Source organism: Chiloscyllium plagiosum, chromosome 29, assembly GCF_004010195.1.
Source record: "Chiloscyllium plagiosum isolate BGI_BamShark_2017 chromosome 29, ASM401019v2, whole genome shotgun sequence".
NCBI classification, from domain to species: Eukaryota; Metazoa; Chordata; class Chondrichthyes; order Orectolobiformes; family Hemiscylliidae; genus Chiloscyllium; species Chiloscyllium plagiosum.
Window position 1 is genome coordinate 33,879,011 of NC_057738.1, and position 17,441 is coordinate 33,896,451.

Here is a 17,441-nt window from a genome sequence, read left to right on the forward strand (position 1 = left end):
TTTCCTATTCCTAGCCTCAGCCCAAACTACCTCAGATGGCGAGTCTTCATCCATCGTCCTTTCTACAGCTGTAATACTATCTTTGACAAGCAATGCCACACCTCCCCCTCTTTTACCCCCATCTCTGACCCTACTAAAACATTTAAACCCTGGAACCTGCAACAGCCAATCCTGTCCCTGTTCTACCCATGTCTCCGTAATAGCCACAACATCGAAATCCCAGGTACCAACCCATGCTGCAAGTTCACCTACCTTATTTCGTATACTTCAGACCTTATAGAGGTTTATGAATACAGTGAATAGTTATGGTTATACTTTTGTATTAATTTCTCCACACAATGTATCATCTTTTTCAGGTAGGGGAATCCAAAACTGCTGAGCATATGTTTAAGATGAGAGGGGAAAGATTTAAAAGGGACCTAAGGGGCAACTCTTTCACACAGAGGGTCCTGTGTATACAGAATGAGCTGCGAGAGGAATTGGTAGAGGCAATTACAGTTATAACAATTAAAAGATATTTGGACAGGTACATGAATAGAAAAGGCTTAGAGGGATACAAGATAAATTAAGGCAAATGGGACTAGGTCAGATTGGGATGTCTGGTCGCCATGAAGCAGATATACAAGTTGAACCAAAAAGTCTTTTTCTGCACGGTATAACTTTACGATGTGCCCTGAAATCCTTTACTTGCACTTGCACTTTGAAGAAAGTTCTTCAAGCAGGCAATCTGTGGCAAAATGTAAGATAGCCAGACAGCTAATACCCTACAGGAGAGGGAAAGAAGTGAAGATTTCAAGGTAAGCAGCAAGGCTCTGGGTTACTGATTTGATAAGGATTATGGAGTCAGGGGTCAACCATCCAAGTTCTCTAATTAGGGTTCCACAAGGTCAGCTCATCAGTAAGGTAGGAAAGAGTCTGGGGAACTATAAGTAGATGAGGAATATCAGAAAGATTTTAATTGATTTCTTAACTTAATTGATACATAATTTTGATATTTATCACAGCATTGACTGCTAACTAAGATAAACTTAGATGGTTGAAAGGTGACACTTAGTGGCCAGAACCTATAACTGCAAACAAGACTTTCTAGTGTGAAATGTGAATACACCGTACTGCTGTTGCTGCATGAGTAGCAAAATTTGCATCTCATTTAACATTGAAAATTCCTAACACAGTGCCATCTAATAAAAATTACAGAAGCAGCAGGTAAATACTGATAGATTTTTACAATGGGGCAGTCAACTGACATAGATGTTTCTACTCCCTGTTTTGCAGTACTAATCCTTCTTTCCGTCCTTATTTAGCTGTCAGCACTTGAGTTGATATTAAATTTAGCATTCTAAATTGTACTTATTGGTGAGATTCAGTGATGTTCACGTACAGTATTTCTGTCCATGGATTGGCCATGGGAGGTGCAATATTACAGAGATATGGCAATGTGGTGGGTCTGGGTAGAATGCTGTTTGAAGAGTCGGTGTCGACTTCGAGTCATAGTCACAGAGATGTACAGCACGGAAACAGACCCTTCGGTCCAATTTGCCCATGCCGACCTAATATCCCAACCTAATCTAGCCCCATTTGCCAGCACTTGGCACATATCCTTCTAAACTCTTTTGATGGGCCAAATGACCTGTTTCCACAATGTAAGGATTCTATGGTTCAATAAATTTATGACCTATTACCTTGTTTCTCTCACACTTTTCTGTGATTTGCTTATATATCTGCTCCTCAATCTCACTTTGACTGTTGAGAGGCCTGTAGTATAATCCCAGCAAAGTAATTGCCCCCTTTTTATTTCTAAGCTCTACCCAGATGGCCTCATTTAAAGATCCTACTATGACATCCCCCTTCATTACTGCAGTGATGGTTTATTTTATCAATAATGCAGTGGCTCCATCTCTCTTACATTTCTCCTTATCGTGTCTGAACCTTCTCCATCCTGAAATGTTGAGCTGCCAGTTCTGCCCTTCCTTCAACCATGCCTTAGTGATTTCAACAATATTGTATTCCCACATGATCACTGCTTTTAAGTGCATCTCCCTCACCATTCCAGCTCTATGCATTAAAATTGATATAATTTAGCTTTCTGGAGCTCAAATGTACTTTATAAAACTCACGTCTTCACTCTCTCCTTCATTATTCTAGTATTCCTTCCATATCTGATTGGATCTTACTCCTAATCTTACATGTACTCTGTGCTTCAAACCAGTGCTAAATTGGTTTAAGACCTCCCCAACAGCAGAAGCAAACCTCCTAAGGATACTGGACCTATTCCAGTTCAAGTGTAACATGTTCAGGTTGTACAGATCCAATCAACTCCAGGGCCTTCCTATGGCACAGTGGTAGTGTCCCTATCTCTGGATCAGGAGCCCTGGGTTCAAACCCTACCTGTTCCAGAAGTCTAATAACATCTCTGAACAGGTTAATTAGAAAAACGGATTTTTAAAAAATAAGAAGCTGTCCCAAAAATCTAAAGCCTTCCATCCTACACCATCCCTTCAGCCTCGTGTCCATCTGACCTATCTAGTTTAAAATCTGTTATTGTCCAACAGATTTATTTGCAAGTACTAGCTTTCGGAGTACTCCTCCTTCATTGGCTCGCTCTGAAAGCTAGTACTTCCATATAGACCTATTAGACTATAACCTGATGTTGGGAGATTTTTAACTTTGTTTATCCCAGTCCAACACCGGCACCTCCATTCCTAACTCTAAACTTTGCAGCACGTAGCACTGGAAGTAATCAAGAGATTACATTCCTTGGTGGTCTTCCTCTTTCATCGACTATCTAACTCTCTAAATTCCTGTTGAAGGACCTCATTCTTTTTGTTTTGCACATGTCATTTTGCCTATGTTGGCTGTTCACCCTCCCTCCCACTTGAGAATACTCTGCAGCCATTCTAAGACATCCCTGACTCTGGCACCAGGGAGACAACATACCATTCAAGACGCTGGTTTGCTGCTAAAAGAACTGCCTGTCAATCTTCCTTGAGTCCCCTACTCCTACCTATTATTAGTCAACAACATCTTCAATTCTTCAAAGATTTATTTGATGAAATTTACTTTTGATTTTAAAGTGTGGAAGTGATAAGTTCTAGTCGGTTTCATATTCAAACAATAAAAGCTGGAACATTCAGACATTCAGGTTAGATATGTGGATAGAGAATGTTTTACATTGAGGATACTTGGTCAGAATTGGGCTCCCAGTCATAGATCTGAAATGTTAACAGTTGAGCTTTTTAAGCATTTTTGATTCATCGTACTAGACCGGTTTTCTACCCAAATGTCAAAAAATCTAAGCATACTAGTCACTCTGATTCTTAAAATAGAATCAATTTTCCTTTACAGTGAGGGTCATGTTCTGTTCTTTCAGATTTCAAATTAATATGCAGTTTTACTTGAAGAGTGCTGCAATATTCTGCTTTGGAACCTCTCCGGATTTAGATAGTCTTTATGCACGGAGGTTTTTCCACACTTAGACTGACTTGGAATATTCTGAGGGATTTGTAAAAGGAAAACTTAAAATGGACCAATTGCTTGCAATGCTTGAGCAAATGAATTGTTCTGCCATAAGGGGTTAATGCTTACTTTCCTTCTCAAAATCTAATTTTCTGGATATTCATTTGGTCCAAATTCCAATTTCACTTTCTGGGTAATCCAAGATGGAGGATGGGAACAACTTCTGGCTGTAACAGCTGCTTCTTTTTGAGGTATTTTAGGTGTTGGAGGCGATTTCCTCAAATTCTAGGAGCAGCAATTACTGTTTTATATGCTGTTGCATTGTTTTGGAACTTTGGAAAAAAAAGTCAAAACAACAGCAGTTTTAAAACAGAACAGCAGACAAAGGAAGCACATAGTGAGGTCAGTGCAGGAGAGAGAGAGAAAGAAAGCAACTGACACCAGAGTGAACCTGCACAGTTACCACCTTTCCTGTTCCAATTCATGTATTGCTGCACATCAGAGAGTGTCTGGGAAAATTAACAAACAGTGAAATTCACAACTGATCTTGGAGGAACTGCTTGGGCAAAGTCATAGCACAGAAACAGAAAAGTGAATTGTTTTAAATGTGGCCGACAGAAAGTCTGCAATAGTGAGTAGAGTGGGTTCTTTCTTGATTTTATGTTTTTTGAGATATGTCTCTTGATTAAATTTAAAACATAAGCCACAACTCTTAATTTAACCTGGGGCAGTGTTTTGGAGAGGAATAAAATGGTGTCATTGTCTTGGTCTGTAGACTGTGAAGGAGCAAAAATGGCCTTCAGTACAGTGATATGCGATTCTTGTCAGATGTGGGAGTTTAAGGAGAATTTACAGGTTACTGCAGATTATATCTGCAATAAATGCGATTCGTTGTGAATCCTATCAGATCGAATGGATCGGTTTTAGAGACAGTTAAGAAGGAATGAGGAATTTGAAACTACAATGGAATGTGATGGATGGCAGTTATTGGAAGGGGGAAAGTCTCAGATAAAGTCACATAGATGGGTTAACTCCAGGAAAAGGTAAGAGAGGTAGGCAGCTAGTTCAGGAGCCTTCTGTGGCTATTCCCATTTCAAACAAGTATGCTGTTTTTGAAAATGTAGGTGGTGATCAATTCACAAGGGAACGTAACACGAACTGCCAAGTTTCTGGTATTCAGACTGACTCTAATGCAACGAGGGGTATGTCAGGTTCAAAGAGATCAATTGTGTGAAGGGACTTTCGAGTCAGAGGTTCAGACAGACGTTTCAATGGCCAGCAGCGAAAAATCAGAATGGTGCATTGCTCCCTGGTGCCAGGATCAAGGATGTCTCAGAGAGGGTGCAGAACATTCTCACGGGGGAGAGGGGCCAGTATTGTACACATTGGAACCAAAGACACTGGAAGGGAAAAGGTTGAGATACTGAATGGAGGTTACAGAGAGTTAGGCAGGAATTTAAAAAGGTCCTCGAGAGTAGTAATGTCTGGATTACTCCCGGTGGTATGAGCTAGTGAGGCAGGAATAGGAGGATAGAGCAGAAGGTTGAGATTCTGAATGGAGGTTACAGAGAGTTAGGCAGGAATTTAAAAAGGTCCTCGAGAGTAGTAATGTCTGGATTACTCTCGGTGGTATGAGCTAGTGAGGGCAGGAATAGGAGGATAGAGCAGATGGCTGAGGTGTTGGTACATGAGAGAAGAATTCACATTTTTGGATCATTGGAATCTCTTTTGGGGTCGAAGTGACCTTACAAGAAGGACAGATTGCACCTAAATTGGAAGGGGACTAATATACTAGCAGGGAGATTTGCTAGAGCTGCTCGGGAGGATTTAAACTAGTCAGGTGGGGGGTGGGACCCAGGGAGATAGTGAGGAAAGAGACCAATCTGAGACTGGTACAGTTGAGTACAGAAGTCAAACAGTCAGGGCAGGCAGGGACAAGGTAGGACTAATAAATGAAGCTGCATTTATTTCAATGCAAGGGGCCTAACAGGGAAGGCAGATGAACTCAGGGCATGGTTAGGAACATGGGACTGGGATATCAACTACAGAAACATGGTTCAGGGATGGTTAGGACTGGCAGCTTAATGTTCTAGGATACAAATGCTATAGGAAGGACAGAAAGGGAAGCAAGAGAGGAGGGGGAGTGGAGTTTTTGATAAGGGATGGCATTACAGCTGTACTGAGGGAGGATATTCCCGGAAATACATACAGGGGAGTTATTTGGTGGAACTGAGAAATAAGAAAGGGATGATCACCTTATTCGAATTGTATTATAGGCCCCCTAATAGTCAGAGGGAAATTGAGAAACAAACTTATAAGGAGATCTCAGATATCTGTAAGAATAATAGGGTGGTTATTGTAGGAGATTTTAACTTTCCAAACACAGACTGGGACTGCCATAGTGTTAAGGGTTTAGATGGAGACGAATTTGTGATGTACAAGAAAATGTTCTGATTCAGTATGTGGATGTACCTACTTGAGAAGGTGCATAACTTGACCCACTCTTGGGAAATAAGGCAGGGCAGATGACTGAGGTGTCAGTGGGGGAGCACTTTGTGGCCAGCGACCATAATTCTATTAGATTTAAAATAGTGATGAAAAAGGATAGACCAGATCTAAAAGTTGAAGTTCTAAATTGGAGGAAGTCTGATTTTGATGGTATTAGGCAAGAACTTTCAAAAGTTGATTGGGGGCAGATGTTCACAGGTAAAGGGACAACTGGAAAATGGGAAGCCTTCAGAAATGAGATAACGAGAATCCAGAGAAAGTATATTTCTGTTAGGTGAAAGGAAAGGCTGGTAGGCATAGCGAATGCTGGATGACTAAAGAAATTGAAGGTTTGGTTAAGAAAAAGAAGGAAGCATATGTCAGGTATAGACAGGAAAGAGCGAGTGAATCCTTAGAAGAGTATAAAGGCAGTAGGAGTATACTTAAGAGAGAAATCAGGAGGGCAAAAAGGGGACATGAGATAGCGTTGGCAAATAGAATTAAGGAGAATCCAAAGGATTTTTACAAACACATTAAGGACAAAAGGGTAAATAGAGAAAGAATAGGGCCCCCTCAAAGATCGGCAAGGCAGCCTTTGTGGGGACCCTCAGAAAATGGGGGAGATGCTAAACGAGTATTTACTGTGGAAAAGGACATGGAAGATATGGAATGTAGGGAAATAGATGGTGACATCTTGAAAAATGTCCAGATTACAGGGGAGGAAGTGCTGGATGTCTTGAAATACATAAAGGTGGATAAATCCCCAGGACCTGATCAGGTGTACCCTCGAACTCTATGGGAAGCTAGAGAAGTAATTGCTGGGCCTTTTGCTGAGATATTTGTATCATTGATAGTCACAGGTGAGGTGCCAGAAGACTGGAGATTGGTGCCACTGTTTAAGAAGGGTGGTAAGGACAAGCCAGGGAATTAGAGACCAGTGAGCCTGACGTCAGTGGTGGGCAACGTGTCGGAGGGAATCCTGAGGGGCAGGATGTACATTTACTTGGTTTGGCAAGGACTGATTAGGGATAGTCAACATGGATTTGTGCGTGGGAAATCATGTCTCACAAACTTGATTGAGTTTTTTGAAGAAGTAACAAAGAGGATTGATGAGGGCAGAGCAGTGGATGTGATCTGGATGGACTTCAGTAAGGTGTTAAACAAGGTTCCCCATGGGAGATTGGTTAGCAAGGCTAGATCTCATGGAATACAGGGAGAACTAGCTATTTGGATACAGAACTGGCTCAAAGGTAGAAAACAGAGGGTGGTGGTGGGGGTTGTTTTTCAGACTGGAGGCCTGTGACCAGTGGAGTGCCACAAGGATCGGGCTGGGTCTTCTACTTATCATCATTTATATAAATGATTTGGATGCGAGCATAAGATGTACAGTTCGTAAGTTTGCAGATGACACCAAAACTGGAGGTGTAGTGGACAGCGAAGAAGGTTACCTCAGATTACAACAGGATCTTGATCAGATGGGCCAATGGGCTGAGAAGTGGCAGATGGAGTTTAATTCAAATAAATGCGAAGTGCTGCATTTTGGGAAAGCAAATCTTAGCAGGACATATACACTTAATGGTAGGGCCCTAGGGAGTGTTGCTGAACAAAGAGACCTTGGAGTGCAGGTTCATAGCTCCTTGAAAGTGGAGTCGCAAGTAGATAGGATAGCGCAGAAGGCGTTTGGTATGCTTTCCTTTATTGGTCAAAGTATTGGTTACAGGCATTGGGAGGTCATATTGCGGCTGTACAGGACATTGGTTAGGCCACTGTTGGAATACTGCGTGCAATTCTGGTCTCCTTCCTATTGGAAAGATGTTGTGAAACTTGAAAGGGCTCAGAAAAGACTTACAAGGATGTTGCAAGGGTTGGAGGATTTGAGCAAGAGGGAGGGGCTGAACAGGCTGGGGCTGATTTCCCTGGAGTGCCGGAGGCTGAGGGGTGACCATATAGAGGTTTACAAAATTATGAGTGGCATGGATAGGATAAATAGACAAAGTCTTTTCCCTGGGGTGGGGAAGTCCAAAGCTAGAGGGCATAGGTTTAGGGTGAGAGGAGAAAGATGTGGAAGAGACCTAAGGGGTAACTTTTTCACACAGAGAACGGTGTGTGTATGGAAGTGGTGGAGGCTGGTACAACTGCTATATTTAAAAGGCATTTGGATGGGTATATGAATAGGAAGGGTTTGGAGAGATATGGGCTGAGTGCTGGCAGGTGGGACTAGATTTAGTTGGGATATCTGGTCAGCATGGAAGGGTCTGTTTCCATGCTGTACTTCTCTATGACTCATTTCTTATAACATGAATTACCTTGCAACTTCTTATTATATTGTTATTATATTAAATTCAAACTGTTGTTATTTCAAGTGAACTGAATTTAGCCTGTCTAGAGGCACAAGCAATTATAATTGGTTTTAGCATGCATGGTAGATGACAAAATGCAGCTAAGAATACATAATGAGACATGGCTCAGCTTCCTGACATTCATTCGTTTGTTAAAATCTATGTCAAAGGGAAAACGCTGTTTGATTGACAGCTCTTTCGCATGATCTGTTTAGCCAGTCGCATGATGTTTACTTATGAAATATAAAGACGTCTCAAACCTCTGTAGTTTCGGCCACTGATACTTTAGAAGGGTTTATATGACTTTGGATTAGTGGTGTTGCAAGAGCACAGCAGTTCAGGCAGCATCCAAGGAGCAGTAAAATCGACGTTTCGGGCAAAAGCCCTTCATCGGGAATACAGGCAGAGAGCCTGAACGGTGGAGAGGTAAGTGAGAGGAGGGTAGGGGAAGGGAGAAAGTAGCATAGAGTACAATAGGTGAGTTCCAGGCGTCTGGTGGTGAGGGAGCGGCGGTGAAGGAGGCCCAGGACCTCCATGTCCTCGGCAGAGTGGGAGGGGGAGTTGAAATGTTGGGCCACAGGGCAGTGTGGTTGATTGGTGCGGATGTTCTGGAGATGTTCCCTAAAGAACTCTGCTAGGAGGCATCCAGTCTCCCCAATGTAGAGGAGACCGTATCGGGAGCAACGGATACAATTGACTAGCAAACAGTCAATGGCAGTTATAATTGGGTTTTTTGCTGGTTTCCAAGGTGTAAACAGTAGTATACCACAGAGGTCAGTGTAATAGCCTCAACGTCTTCCAATTTAGGTAATTTATTTGGATGAAGGTACTGAAGCTACAGTTGCAAAATATGAAGACATTTAGATAAGTAGGAAAGCAAATTGTGAAGAGGACATACAAAGCTACAAAGGGATAAACATTGGTAAAGTAAGTGGCAAATGAAGCATAATATGGAAAAATATAAAATTGCTCATTTTGGCAGAAAGAATAAAAAGGATGCTAAGTATCTAAATGATGGGACATTGCAGAGCACTGGAATACAGAGGGACCTGCGTGTCCAAGCACTTAAGTACAAAAGGCTAGTATGCAGTTACAATAAGTAATTAGAAAATCCAATAGAATGTGATCATTCATTGCAAGGATGATTGAATACTGGAGAAGGGAAATTTTGCTTCAATTATCCAGGGTATTGGTGAGATAGCACTGTTTACAGTATTGATCTCTTTGTTTAAGAAATGATGTAAATGTGTTGGAACTAGTTCAGATCAGGGTTACCTGTCTAATACTTGGAATAGGTGGGTTGTCTGAGAAGGAAAAGATAGACGGGTCTGATTCAATTTATCATGTATGTTACTTCTGAAGTCTAGGTGGGATATTTGCTAACTCCCTCTACCTCCTTTAGGATGAAAATTCAGCCACATCAATCTCAAATTGCTAAATAAAAGGATTGTATATGCTGTAAACTATATAATACTTTCTGTGGCTTGAAAGATTCAGACCAATGATACTTTGAAGATGTATAACTTCTAGAATTTCAGCAAATATGCCATCAGCTTTAGATACTCTACAAAACATTTCAGGAAAGCATTCAAGAGAACACATGGCCTTTATCCTATGAAATGGCAAAACAGATGAGCTATATAGGACTGGAATATCCATAGCATGTGTGAAATATGAATGCAAATGTGCAATCCACTGCTTGTGCATCAAAAGTCAAGTGATTTTCCTCAGGAAACATGCTTCAGATTTCCAATACCAACAGCTGCTTCTCTCATTTTAGCAAAAGTTGTAGATGTTTTACTGAACAGATTATTTCCTGCTCAAAGGGTGAAGTTTCATTTCAATCATAGGTTTCCCATCTCAATCTCTATAAAATGCACTTATCTGTTTTTTTTCTCTTTTGGAATAGGTTCTAGAAACAGCAGTGAAATTTTGGAAAGCAGGAAATGATTTAGAACAGTTGAGGGTAGTATTGTCTGGAAAATGTTTAGTTAATTAAATTGTTACACCTCCCTCGGTCTCAATTTTTGAGAATTGATTAACTTTGCTGTTCATTTCATATAACATATGATGCACCAAAACTTTTTTTTTTAAAACATAAATGTCACCTTGAGGAATCTGCAGTCTTTTGCATAATTATATTATGCTTTTGCTGATGAAAATGATTCTGAGGTAAACTAAATATTTATAAAGCAGAACAGTGTTTTCATATTAATATTATGCAGATGCATTATATGTAGATTCCTATATACAAAAATATAATACATGTATCTTAAATGTAACCAGGTATTTTACCAACACATTATAATTATTTTGCATGCAGTTACAGAAAATCTTGCCTAATTGTTTGCATTAAGATTGCCTCATATATATTACATTTCTGTAATTTTCAAATATTTCCCTTTCCTTCCATGTGTTCCCAGAAATATATACTATTCTGCAGTAAATAATAATTGAATTTGCAATTCTCTTTTCCTTTCCCAATGGTGAACTTCAGTGCAGATAAACATGCCTAGATCTTAAGAGAGCAACAATAATAAGAGGGAAACCAGCTTAATATCAAAAAGTATTAAAGTGACTTGTTACACAATAATGGTGTGCATCATAAATTTAAAGCAAGCTTCAGAATGCTCAACTTACAGCATAGATGCCACAGAAGAGGGATGTGGGGATGGAGGTGATAAAGGAGCGGACAAGGTAATACTGAGGGAACCATTCCTTTGGAATACAGACATGGAAGGTGATGAAGGTGATCAAGTCACTAACAAGTCCTGGAAAGAATGGCTTGATATTCAATGGTGGGGACACATGGTCCAAGGTAGGTAGGAAGTAGTATTGGACAGTTGGTGCTCAGCCTCTTCAAAGTAATGATTCTGTCAAGTCTTTTCCTTCACTTAACTGGTCTATTCTACTATCAATTCTATAAACGTTACCATCAATGGCATAAATGCAAGTGTGCATACAATTATAATATTGTAATAAGCATAAATGCTGTCTTGGAAGGATCTTATAAATTAAGTAGGAGAGAAAAATGACAAATATGCATATCATCCAAAACAAAGATATTCTAAGTATAGAAACCATGATAGTTTTATCAGCTGAAATAAGCATGCCATGTCAACAGAATGCTCGACTCTACACTCCGAAATAGCTTTGTTATTTAGATCTGGCCTAAAAACCTGTTCATATCGGAAACATTTCAAAGAAAGTCTCATGGCCTCCATGAAAGTCTGCCCTACTAAAATATAAAAAAAAGATGCCAATTGCAACCAAACGGTAATTCATTATTAAAATGGTGTCAAGGTCTTCCAATCAACTAGCGCAACCACTAAGAGAGAGGTGGAAAATGTTGATCATTAATTTGCCATCATTTCTGTGAGATGATAACTGATGTTGTCATATCTCACTGGGGTAATGTGTAAATGATGTGCCCTTTATTCTGAGACTGTGCATCTGGTTTTAAACCACAAAGCCCTAGTAAACATAGTTCCTACAAGTTCTTGCAATTATGATATTTATTTTAATTCACTGTAAACACCACATCATAATAAGTCTCGAATAAACAATTCTGGCGCACCAAACATTCAGGAACTTTAGATATCTGCAGCACATTTTGAGTATTTTTAAGAGAAAGAATCTTGACAGGTGGAGTTTTTTATTATTTACACCCTGACTGGCAGGAACCAGGCAGCAGACAGGCATTTCAATTGAATGAGTAACTAACCCATCCCTTTCTTGCCCCAGACTGTCTTCAATTGTAATCTGCAAGTTGCAGGGACAGCAAATTGAAGCCAGCAGAGTCCTCTTTAAATAATGCAGTCTGGGTTCTGAAGAAATTTACTATTTCAGTTGAGCAGGAGAACAGTTTGACATTCCCTACCTGTCAGGAACATCTGCTAGGGTCAGAAGAAGCCTAAGAGGCATAGGATTCAGAAAAACAATTCTTAAGAAAATATATCAACCTGAAGTATTAAATATGCTTCTAACACCACAGGTACTGCTTGATCATAGAGTGTGTCCAACATTTTCTGATTTTCCTACTGAAGAAAAGGGAAACCTTCTGGTGAGGATTTGGGTTTAAAGTGCAACTCCAGGATTTAATGGCCAAGAAACGTTAGTTTGTAACATGGCCAAACAGTTTCAGTATCAATCTGCATATTCTTCCAAAATACGCTTGTGTCTGGGAGTAACAGTGAGCACGATTCCTGGTAAACTGGTCAACAGCACATGATTCAGTCCCAACTTTGCTTGGGCTCAGAACTTTTCTCCCGGTGGGTTGGACCTGCTTTTGGGCAGAGAATTGAAGACAATAAATGCAAAATACTGCAGATGATAGACAAGTGAAATAAAAACAGAAAATGCTGGAGGAATGTAGCTCGTCTGGCAGCATCTGTTGAAATGAGAAACAGAGTTAACTGAACATGTTAAGAATAGTCACACTGGACCCAAAACGTTAACATTGTTTCTCTCTCCACAGATTTGGTTAGACCTGCTGTGCTAAAAAAAATAATTTCAGAACACATTTATTCTGGTAAACTTAATTTTTAAAAAGGTTTTCTTATGGGTCTGAGGTAGTTCTTTGTGCCTTTCAGGTAAATTTTGTGCCTCTTACCAAATTTTTCCCCAGATCATAATTTTGTTGGCATGGATTCAATCCATTCCATTTACCTGATGTTATCCTTGTGGTCACCTTCTACTATCTGATTTCTAACTTCTTTTGTCAAAAAGGACTGGTTTCAATCACATTTCTAGCTGTTTGTTACCAAAGAGTTGTGTGTAATCACTAAAACAAGGTTGTTAGCTTGAACAAATCTTTAGCATTAGCACCTGATTAGGCAGCTTTCACGCCTAAAGATTAGATTAGATTAGATTGCTTACAGTGTGGAAACAGGCCCTTCGGCCCAACAAGTCCACACCGCCCCGCCGAAGCGCAACCCACCCATACCCCTACATTTACCCCTTACCTAACACTACAGGCAATTTAGCATGGCCAATTCACCTGACCTGCACATCTTTGGACTGTGGGAGGAAACCGGAGCACCCGGAGGAAACCCACACAGACATGGGGAGAACGTGCAAACTCCACACAGTCAGTCGTCTGAGGCGGGAATTGAACCGGAGTCTCTGGCGCTGTGAGGCAGCAGTGCTAACCACTGTGCCACTGTGCCGCCCACGGACAGCCAGTGTAAAACCAAAAAAAACACTTTGCGCATTGATTGCCAAAAGTCCTTCAGCCCTAGCACCCGATAATGTGAAGATGACTCTGAAACATCACTGCATTGATTACAAGGTAATTTTCACACAGAGACAAAAATGCATATAAAACACATTGACTGGCAAAACGTGCTTAACACGTCAGTTATGGGGAAGTATTGCACGTTCAATTTTGCAAATCATTTAAATATTTTATTAAGTTATTCACTTAATAGGGAAAGCGGTGATTGAAAAACAAAAGAAAGAGGTGTATGCCTGCATCTTTTATTCTCTACAATTTTACTCACTTTTCAATTGTTCATTTTGATGGCTGAATTATACAAGAGATTAGGCACAGGACCTACGCAAGTGTGATTCATTTGTAATTTGAAATGAAAATCCATTATTCAGTATTGCGTGAAATAGAAAAATGTGAAGAAGCTATTTAAATTTGTTTGCACTCCGTTGTTTCCAAAATCTTATAAAACTTTTATGTAAAGTGAAATTATAAATATTCTGAATTGAAATTTTTAAGGCATCCACCGTTTTTTATTAATCTTATTTTCAATGCATTGGGTACTTGATGCATTAGATCAAAATAATGAGATTCATCTCTACTGATCGAGTGAAATTATTCTGGAAATCAATTCAGTTTCTTGGTCTCAAAGTGATTTCTAGTAATAATGAGCCCAAAGCACTAACCTGGTCTTAATTTTACACTGAATTTGCATTCTCACAAAAAAAAGTCACAGGACAGCCAGTGTAAAACCAATGGAAAACTGACACACTGATATTTGACTTTGTAATGAGTTAATAACATCGCCATTGTAATAACATCGCCAGACCACAACAACACGACGGTTGGAGGAAGAGCACCTCATCTTCCGCCTAGGAACCCCTTCCACCTATCGCATTTCCAACGCCCCTCCCCCAAGTCCCTCCTCCCTACCTTTTATCTTAGCCTGCTGGACACACTTTCCTCATTCCTGAAGAAGGGCTTATGCCCGAAACGTCGATTCTCCTGTTCCCTGGATGCTGCCTGACCTGCTGCGCTGTTCCAGCAACACATTTTCAGTTGTAATGAGTTTAATTGACTTGGAAGGCTTGACACTGAAAATCATGGCAAGTGCTTCATTTCGAAGAAGCAACTTCCCTTGAACTGGTGAGCACAAATTTCATAACAAAACAAATTTATTTTGAAGAGTACCATTTGAGAAACAAAATAAGCAGACTGTTTAACATATCTTACAGCTCATTCTATTTAATCAAATATACTCCTATCTTTTCTCATTAGCTATTATAGTCTTTTTGATTGCTCTTGATCTATCCTGAATGACATCAAAAGTGGATGGATTATTGCCTACCTGACTACATTCTAACGTGCCATGGCATCTTTAGGAGGAAGCAGAAAAAGAACAAAGTCCATTAAGAAGTGAAAAGTGTAGTGTTGGAAAAGCACAGCAGGTCGGGCAGCATTCTGAGGAGCAGGAGAGTCGACATAAGGCTTATGTCCGAAACATCAACTCTCTTGCTCCTCAGATGCTACCTTATCTGCTATGCTTTTCCAGTGCCACACTTTTCAACACTGACCTCCAGCATTTGCGGTCCTGACTTTTTCTCAAAGTCCATTTAGGAACAACTAAGAGAAATTCCTTCCAAAATAATCAATTAAGTCTGAGAATGCTAAGATATTAAATCAATACACTGACCACTGATTCATCTGCTGTCTGTACTTATAAATAAAAAGACAAGAATTTAATACTTTAAATGTATAATATACAATAAGTTACTTACAGAAGGGGAAAAATAAATGACAATGAACTAATATCAAGCAGTGGAGAGATAGATGATGATAATAAAAGTTTGCTTGAAAATAGTCCCTTTGTGATGTATTTCAAAAAGGGACAGATAAGTGAAGTGAAATGGAATAGAATTTATGAAGGACACTCAGCAAAAGTGGCTAAAGGTTGAGATTATATAATATACAAAAATACCAGAACTGGAAAACCAAACATGGGAAAGATACAAGGTTGTAGAAACAGGATGACATGAACTCATGGATGAAAAAAATGATGAGGCAAATAATGACAATACCCAGGTTTATGAATTCAATCCAATTGCAGGCAAGTAACTCAATGTAAGTGAAAATGGATGGGAATTTTAAACAGGATAGTTATGAAGGGTGGAACACAAGAATCCAATGATGAAGAAACTGACAAAACTAGATAGCTACAGTGCAGAATGAGGATGAAATGCTGCAGATTTGGAAATAAGTTGAGTAGGCCTGAAAAAGACGTGGGGCTTGAAACTTAGCATCTAATCAAAAAAGATGGTGAATTTTTGCAAACAGCCAGAACAGCAAAATTCAATTAGTGGTAAAATAACCAAAATTATGCCAGAGACTAAAAATAATGGCTCAATCTCATGAATATTCCTAGTGTAATTACTGATGCACTTGTAACAAAGTTAGACTGGAGATGCAACATTGCAAAAATGGTCATGTGTCTATGGGAACTGAAGGAAAGGTTGAGATGAATGGTATCACAGAAGGGTATAATTTAGAAAATGAAGGAAAATAAGTACAATGCTTAGACTCTGAGCATGCTCCAGAATAGCTACAAGGTGCAGAAAACAGTTTTGATTAAAATTTATACCTAAGTGTCATAGAGATGTACAGCACAGAAAGACACCCTTCGGACTAACCTGTCCATGCCAATCAGAGATCCTAAATTAATCTAGTCCCACCTGCCAGCACTTGGTCCATATCCCTCCAAACCCTTCCTACAAAGGGATCTGGATGTTCTTATCAATGAAGGTAAGCATGCAGGTACAGCAGGTAGTGAAGAAGGCTAATAGCATGCTGGCTTTCATAACAAGAGGGATTGAGTATAGAAGCAAAGAGGTTCTTCTGCAGCTGTACAGGGCCCTGGTGAGACCATACCTGGAGTATTGTGTGCAGCTATGGTCTCCAAATTTGAGGAAAGACATTCTGGCTATTGAGAGAGTGCAGCATAGGTTCACGAGGTCAATTCCTGGAATGGCGGGACTATCTTATGCTGAAAGACTGGAGCGACTGGGCTTGTATACCCTTGAGTTTAGAAGACTGAGAGAGGATCTGATTGAGACATATAAGATTATTAAAGGATTGGACATCCTGGAGGCAGGAAACATGTTTCAGCTGATGGGTGAGTGCCGAACCAGAGGACACAGCTTAAAAATATGGGGTAGACCATTTAGGACAGAGATGAGAAGAAACTTCTTTACCTAGAGAGTGGTGGGTGTGTGGAATGCTCTGCCCCAGAGGGCAGTGGAGGCTCAGTCTCTGGATTCATTTAAGAAAGAGTTGGGGGGGATCCAAGATGGCGGCGAGCCAGCAAGACTGAGTCTATAGTGCTCCTCCCAAGACTTGGGTACAGTGGGTCACCCACCCCCTACCACGCTCACCAAATCATTTATAATAGTTGTGTAATTTAATTAGTTGTGTAATATTACATTTAAACACTTTAATCCTAAATTAAAATGACTAAAGGGAAGGGAGCCCGCAGCTCTCAGCAAGCAGGAACCCCTCCCCCACCCTCTCCAGCTGCAGCAGAGGCGTCCACAGCCGCCCCGGGGGACTTACCTACAGTAACAAGCCTTGCAGAAATGATTTCCAAGCTTGACTCGAAGATCGATGCCTTTATTGCAGAATCCAGAAATCGTTGGGACTCGCTCTCGGCTGCGCTGCAGAAGCACGACCGAGAAATTCAAGAAATTGAACGCCGAGTCGGAGGGGTGGAGTTAAAGGCTGCAACCTCCGAAAATACTGCTCAATCGGCCATCGATCAGGTCCGGACTCTCAAGCAGCGAGTCCGGAACTTGGAAAATCATATTGATGACCTCGATAATCGAGGTCATCGAAAAAATATTCGTTTGCTGGGCCTTCCCGAACGGGAAGAGGAAGGCCAGCTTACAGCATTCCTGGAG

General features: G+C 40.4%; 1 protein-coding gene across 2 annotated transcripts in view; it reads right to left on the minus strand.

Moving 5' to 3' along the window:
• The window catches only part of LOC122564509 (LYR motif-containing protein 4-like), a 156,749-nt gene that overhangs the window by 65,976 nt on the left and 73,332 nt on the right, over positions 1 to 17,441 (minus strand). The window contains exon 3 of one of the 2 annotated variants that reach the window (XM_043719500.1): positions 12,369 to 12,567. The exons of the other annotated variant lie outside the window; for it this stretch is intronic. Within the exon in view, the coding sequence (XP_043575435.1) occupies positions 12,397 to 12,567 (171 nt within the window). The 3' untranslated portion in view covers positions 12,369 to 12,396. Of the gene's footprint in view, positions 1 to 12,368; positions 12,568 to 17,441 lie in introns of those variants that run through there. 2 annotated transcript variants of the gene reach the window in all.